This window comes from Electrophorus electricus, chromosome 12 (assembly GCF_013358815.1).
Source record: "Electrophorus electricus isolate fEleEle1 chromosome 12, fEleEle1.pri, whole genome shotgun sequence".
In the NCBI taxonomy this organism is placed as follows: Eukaryota; Metazoa; Chordata; class Actinopteri; order Gymnotiformes; family Gymnotidae; genus Electrophorus; species Electrophorus electricus.
Window position 1 is genome coordinate 13,233,771 of NC_049546.1, and position 7,616 is coordinate 13,241,386.

The 7,616-nt window shown below is 40.7% G+C and overlaps 1 protein-coding gene across 1 annotated transcript; it reads right to left on the reverse strand.

Moving 5' to 3' along the window:
- Positions 1 to 793: 793 nt before the first annotated feature.
- cnga2a (cyclic nucleotide gated channel subunit alpha 2a) lies at positions 794 to 6,958 on the reverse strand. The gene is made up of 7 exons (XM_027029019.2): positions 6,735 to 6,958; positions 5,700 to 5,808; positions 5,511 to 5,621; positions 4,933 to 5,109; positions 4,676 to 4,783; positions 3,708 to 3,814; positions 794 to 3,598 (listed from the first exon to the last, which is right to left on the reverse strand). Exons 2-7 carry the CDS (start codon positions 5,804 to 5,806, stop codon positions 2,178 to 2,180), a joined length of 2,031 nt encoding a protein of 676 aa, XP_026884820.2. The 5' UTR covers positions 5,807 to 5,808; positions 6,735 to 6,958; the 3' UTR covers positions 794 to 2,177.
- Positions 6,959 to 7,616: the final 658 nt, after the last annotated feature.

Genomic DNA, 7,616 nt, shown 5'->3' on the forward strand with positions numbered 1-7,616 from the left:
GGCCTCTTATGTATGTCTACGATGATATGGACTATTCTTTTGGGCAAAAAAAAATTACATTACATTATTACATTAAAATTACATTATTGCTCAAACTAAAGATGCCCTTATATGAGGGTATTTAGCTGATGTCTACCTAGTTTGGGATGGGAAGATACCTGTATGACTTCAAACTAAGAAAAAAGATATGTACATATCATGTACGGTTAGTAAGAAATCTATGGTAATCTATGGAAATCTATGGTATCATGGTTAGTAAGAAATCTGTGTGACATCTTAAGAATTCAGGACCTCACATTGCAAGGCTGCTGATTAAAAGTTTGTAGAATGACACAACTGACCTCTGATACTATAGCCTCTGAGTCTTATACTGAGGTCTGAAGAATGCTGAGCATTGTTGTAGTGAAAGTCATTGATTGCAATTTCAAGTTGTCTGCATTGCTTTCAGACATTTACATGTTCCTCTTTCTTCAGGAACAAACAATAGTGCAACAGTGCATTTGTACACATCAGATAAAATGAAAACATTTGTCCTCTTACTTTATCTGCAGAGCCACTACTTCTAGGAAGGGTTCCTACAAGATTTTGGAGAATGTACATTTATACCCATTCAGTCAAAAAAAGTTTGTGAAAAGTTTGTCAGGCTTTGATGTTGGATGAGAAGACTTGGCATTCGAATGATGTTCATTACAATGGTGTTCAATTTGTTGCCATACATTTGTAAGGATATAGTTGTCTAAAATGCCTTTATATGCTGTAACATCAATTTTATCTTTAACTGGAACAAAGAGGCCCAACCCAATACCTGAAAACCAACTTCAGACCATTAACTGTCCTTCACCAAATTTTACTGTTGGCATGATACATTCTGATAGGTAGCATTTTTCTGGCATCTGCCAAACCCACATTCATCCATCAGACTACCAGATAGTGAAATGTGATTCTTCACTCCAGAGAATAAATTTCCACTGTTTTCAGAGTCCAGTACAAGCATGCTTTACACAACTCCAGCGGCTGTCTGGCATTGCACATAGTGAGCGTAGGTTTGTTTGCAGCTGGTCAGTCATAGAAATACATTACATGAATCTGTGAGGGTGTGGCACAGTATTTTTGCTATTCATAGGATTGCATTCTTCTCAACTGAGTTTGATGTTGAGATTCCTGGGATATATTAGGTTCCAACTTAGTGGTCATAGTCCCAAGTGCCCCTATCATCAATGGGTGTTACACCTTGGTGTTAACCTTCTACAGTCTCTCAATTTCTTCTTTAAGTTCCTAGTATTTTTCCAACTCTGTTATCTGTCGGTGATAACATTGCATGATTTATGCTGCCCATTTGACTCATTAGCTAATCCTTGGGGGTCAATGGATGTATTCATGGTTGGTTCATGTCTTGTCCTGGCCAGTAGGTCTTATACTTTGTAGGTTCCTTTACTCCTCTTTCTTGCTGACCTTGGATCTTAAGTGGATTTTCTGGTCTTTTTGATGGCAGCTTCCAGTTCTTCTCTTGGCCCTCTTATTTTGCCTGCTGGGTAGCTGATGACCGGCAAGGCATATGTGTTTATGGCTTTGATCTTATTGTTCTCATTCAACAGACTCAAGTGGACCTGCCTATGGAGGTATTTAGATGTTGGTGTCCTTTTCTTTTTTGCCTCTTGGTTGCCATGTGACTGGAGAATCCCCAGGTATTTGTAGTTGTTCTTTAGGACTTGTGGAAGTTATGGAAGCTCAGTTTGCTCTCTCCTGATCAATTTTCTCTTTTTACTATCAGCCAACTTACAATTATCTTGAAGATCTTTTCCACACTGAGATTGATGTATTTCCTAGGACCTGTTGTAGCCATGCCTCCAGCACAACAACTTGGTGTTATCCCTCCACATTCTCTCTATTTTGTCTTTCAATCCCTGGTACTTTTTTAAATAGGACTGCCACATCCATTAACATTGCTCTTACCTAGTATTATAAAGTTTGGTTTGTATACCATACACACATTTTACATACACACGCGCACACACACACACACACACACACATATATATAATAAAAAATATATAAGGCAAACAGTTACACATACATTCAGTGTTTCTATGACAAAAAAAAATTAGTATTGCGGCTTCAACATTGTCCTGAAAGTGTATAAAGACCCTGGTGCACTGGCTCAAATGATGCAGTCCCATTCACCACTGAATGTTAACCTCACTGCGAGTGCCATCACCATCAATAGTGCTCTCATTGCCATCGGACAGAAATCCGCTCCCAGAGCGCTGCAGTCTGCTCTCCAGTGCTGCGAGCCTCTGCTTGAAGCGCTGCTGCGCAGCTGTGTGCTCTGCCAGCAGCCGTGCGAAGCGTGTCTGCAGCATGTCCAGGGAAGTTTCCAGCCGCTCCACCTTCTCCTCCATGTGCTCACCTGCAAGGCCCCCGGCTCCGAGTTCCTCCAGAAGGCCCTCCTTGCGCAGAATCTCCCGGCCCCTCTCCTCAAGGGCCTTCTTGGCATCAGGGTATTCCATCACAGCCTCCATTAGGTCACCCTTGGACAGGCAGAAGAGGTCTGAGTAGCCAATGCTTCGGATATTGGCTGTGCGCCGGTTACCCATCTTGCTGCCCTTGATATTGAGTACACTGATCTCACCAAAGCAGTTACCAGCCGTCAAGAGGGCATACTGCGTCACCCCATCATCAGCCACCACAGCCAGTCGGCCCTCCTTAATGATATACATCTCCTTGCCAATGTCACCCTTGCGGCACACATAGTCACCTGGGCTGAAGACCTGAGGGCGAAGCTTCAAAACAAGCTCCACAAGCAAGCCTGCCTCACAGTCCTGGAAGATACGCACCTTTTTAAGTGTCTCCAGGTGTACATTGATGGCGATCTCAGCCCGCAGTTTGTTTGGAAGGTTCTTTAGTACCTCCTGCTCATCAATCGCCTTCTTGTTGGTCCACAGGTAATCAAACCATTTAATAACCCGGGCCTCCAACTCTTTGCTGACCTTACGGAACTGCATGTAGTGCTTAATGGAGTCGATACGCGTCTGGAACTCAGCACGTGTGGCGTTTGTATTGGATATCATAGATCCCACATTTCCTACAATTGTGGCAAAGATGAGGACACCCACTAGGAAGTCAAAGATCACGAAAATATACTCCTCATCACGCACTGGTGCTGGCATTTCTCCTATGGTGGTGAGTGTGAGGGTGGACCAATAGAGGCAGTAGACATAACCCCTTGTCAGAGTGCCAAACTCAGGATCGGAGATGTTGGGATAGACCCACTGATCAGATCCAAAGCCAAGAGACTTGGAAATTGCAAAGTAGATGCAGGCATTCCAATGGATGATGACCAGGATATAGAGTATAAGGTTGCTGATGCGAAAGGTGTTGGGGTAGCTAGTGCGAGTCTCTGTGCGGTCAAAGAACTCAAACATGCGAGAAAAGCGCATCAGCCTATTGAAGCGGAGTTCAGGCACATTGATGCCAGTGGCAATGTAGGCCAGATCTGTAGGCAGAATGGACAGGAGGTCTATCTTAAACTGGGGGGTTCGGACATAGGATTCTCTTAACTTCTTAAGGTCCTTCACCAGAAGACCCTGCTCCAGGAAACCTGCAGAGTAGATATCATCCATGTAATTACAAGTAACAAGTATGAAAATGTCTGCAAAATGGTAATTCAACTAACACCATATTTCCAGTTGATAACCTAGGCTTTTGACCTGTTCTCAGTCTCACACAGGTGTCCAGTATGTACACCAGATCAGAGAGGTAATCCAGAACCAGCCACAGAATGTAGTTGTTGGTTTGAAGCTCATCAAAGCAGGCCCTGTGTTTGAAATATGAATAGCAAAATTGTGAGCCTGGTAGGGGAAATGGCCCATACACATAGCACAAACGCAGTTATTTACATAAATCATCATTAAAATGAGAGCCTAAATTAGACTCACTTGCTTCATTTGGTCTGAAGCTCTCAAACCTGTTGTATTTTAATGAAGGAAACAACTGCTGAAAAATAGTTCAAAATACAGCCCTAATAAAATAGCTACCTCTGGTTTAGGTGAGAAGCTTGAATAATTTTATCCTTCATATATTTTGCAATTAGTATATTAATGCCAAAGAGTACAATTGCAGTAGTCAAGACTGTTCTTGAGATATTTTAATTGTCTAGGATTATCATGCTCTTGGATGAATGCATTTAGTACTTGAAACCTTTTTTCATGTCCAGCTGGCCATATCTAATCCATGGAAAGATATTACAAGAATTATAGAATAAAATGATCAAGTTGTTGCTGCTGTGTCAAAAACATTTCAAACCTCTCTACCTGCAGCTATAATAAATTTAAAATGAAGTTTGTTTCCCACAATTCATATAGTAATGAGGTATTGTTTGATACAGTCTTTATTTTTAAGATGTAAAAATTAAAAATCACTAACAATTCTGATAGTGTCTTAATATTGTAGCAAGCAATATTCAGTTTATAGTTATATAATATACTGTATATATAAACTAAATGTTATAGAGATTTGTTTTCACATGGTCTCAGTGATTTCGCATTTTCCCCATTTCAGTCTTGAATAAGATAATCTAGTCCCCTTTATAGTTTTGGTCTTGGACCTGATTCTCTTTTGCCTAAAGGTGATCTTGACTGCTAAACAGGCAAGAAAGACAATGGAGGGAAGCCTTTACCTGGCCACCAGGAGACACCAGTTGTACAGTGCAGCTGTGGCAATGACAAACAGCCAGTGATAGTACATATCATCTGCTGGTGCAAGGACAAACACATCTGGCTTCTTCCTGTTGATGAATTTCCAAAAGCCTTCTCATATTAAGTCTTAAGTAATCTATATCGTACTTGAGGTATACTTATGATCATTTAAATGGTATAGAATGGTAGGAATCTAAACTGAACAGTGCACTCCCAGGACTATGATCAGGAGACTGACTTGGTTTTGACACCAGTGCCTGAATCATGCTGGTCTGGTCTGCCACTGCTGATGCGGCTGGGAGCCATGCGAAGCTCTGGCCCACGAAAGCGCTCCAGGAAAGAGTCCGGCCTCTCTCCCTCCTCCTGGAGACTCCTGTGGGCCCATTCTCGGAGTGTCACCACCATCCTCACCAGCCTGAGGTACAGGAAAGTTTTGTTTGAAACACATGTTATTGTCCATACATTTTTATTTGTAGTATATGCTTGTCTTTCACATCAGATTTTTTTCCCTAGAAGTGCAGGAAAAAAATATGACATTTGAATTTTTCAGCTCTGATTGGGAGCAAGTTAACATATTAACACAGCGAGTCAATAAATACCATGGTGATAGCTTGGATAAATACAGATCTAATAAGTAAAAAATGCAAAGCAAACTTGAGCATTACATACTGTTCTCCAAACATGGAATTTATTGTTGTTGGAATTTCACTGTTGGTAAGCAAATGCCCTCCGATCTATCTACTAGTATGAGAGCTAAAATTGAGAATACTGAGATTAGGATAAGACAACAGACCACCCTTTGATTATGGTGCTCACCTTGATAGAGCTCCTCTTCCACGAAAGGAGCTCTGGGAGTTCAGACCTCGGGGCTCAATTGTGGCCACCCTCTGTAGTTCCGACGATGTGTCATCACATATGGATGGTCCGCTTTAGCACACACAAGCAGTGGTTAGTATTCAACAGTGTAACATCCTGAAGTTTAAGAACAGGAGTAGTCATTCTCACCGACTCAATGTGCTGTCTGCTCTCTCAGAGTCATCTTCCATTGAAGTCTTCACTGAGAGCCTCTGAGCTGTCAGATCTGTACTCTCCTCCATCACTTGGCCTGTCATTACTGTAAAAGTGTATGCTTAGTATTTAATGCATTAAGTGAGAAAGGCTAGAAATAGCAACATATAAACGTAAGAGGTCAGGAGAAGTAATTTACTGTAGCAATTTTGTAATACAATTGTGAAAGTACGAACATGATACTTTTTTGTAGAGGTAGTCCTAACTGCTAGATTTAATACTATGAGAAAATGAGAACTGTAGTAAACAAAGACCAAGAGGATGGCCAGTCAAGATCAGATCCTTCAGAGTCACTGTCACCGTGGAGATATCCTTAGCATCCATAGCAACACCATGAATTGTAGTAATGATTAGTCGCACTATTTGAATCAATAAGAGCTGGATCAAGTGGGAATTAGTGAGGAGTGGTGCATGACTGCATCTCTCATATGCTGATATACATTGATAAAATAAAAAGATATATGCAGACCAGAAGAGACATGCCATCCAAAACATAAGGATTGTGCGTTACCTCACTCAGGTTGATACAGCTGCTAGACACCTGTGCTGAACTGAATATTTGTAGCAATAATCCAGTTTGGTACAATATATAAACTAAATACATTCACATTCAAAATCTAAAGTGAAAAGAATGATCCCTGGTTTGTTATATATGACCAACATATATTCAAGACTAACAAAGAGCATGAATTATTACATCTTGTCAAATGTAACTATGGTAAGATCAAGAGCATTCCAGATGTACAAAGTATAGCAAGGTGCAGTATAGTTATCACAGTTGTATTAGGCTTACCATGGTATTAAGCCAATGCCAACTTTTATTTTACAACTTTGTGTTTCACATGTGACAAGTAGATTGTGTGAATATTAATGTCAATATTATGTAATGAATTAAATTATTCATTAATGAATTATTATTAAATTATTAAATTCTAAAGTCACACAAACTCTTTGACTCTTTCATTTACTCACCTTTCTTTTTAAATGTTTGCTTACTGGACAAAAAAATTAAAAATTCACAACTTCATCCGTTGCCAAAATATTGGGAAATCTAGACTTCATGGAAATTAGGTGCTTCTTTTTGTCAGTATCCGCTTTGTTTTCTGCTCTCCTTCAAAATCTGCATGGTTGCTCAGGTCTTTCCTATTTGGACTCCATGCTTATTTGGGGTTCTATGCAAGGCTGAGGTCCATGAGGCATGACCACAATATGCTGCGAAACTAACCAGGAAAGGATAGCAGACAGAGAGGGGCTGTGCAGGGAGGAGAGAGAGGAGAAACATTACCATATGGTACTTGAGACATCACACACCTCTCCACCCCCGCTGCACATCTTGCTACATCTAGCAAAAAACAACAGAGCTGGAATGAGGCCCAGTGCAGGGTTTGGGGGGATTTTTAAAATTTATTTATTTATTTTTTGTGTTTGTGTGCCTTCTGTTTATTTCCAATCACATCGCAGAATCACTGAAAAGGGCATCATTTGGAGAGAAAAAGGCTTTCAGCAAGTGCTTTGCTGAATGAATAGAGCCTTTGTACAATGGATCTCATTGTAATTCAGACAGGCTCTTGTCTCTTTGAAGCATACTGATTGCATAAAGTGGCATGCTTTCCAGGAACACCCATACCTGCCACCTGATTAGCTGCCTAAAGATTATATACTTGCTGCTGGATGCCTAAATCATCCTTTAACTCTAGGCTAGCACATCCATTTAGTCTGGACATGTTTCTCAGGTGATTGGAGGTGATTATAAACCTTCATCCCCTTTGGTTAGACATAAAGTGCACACTCTCTCATGCTTTTAACATCATGGTATTTCTTAAGGCCTGGACTGACAGGTCTCTAAAGCAGAGA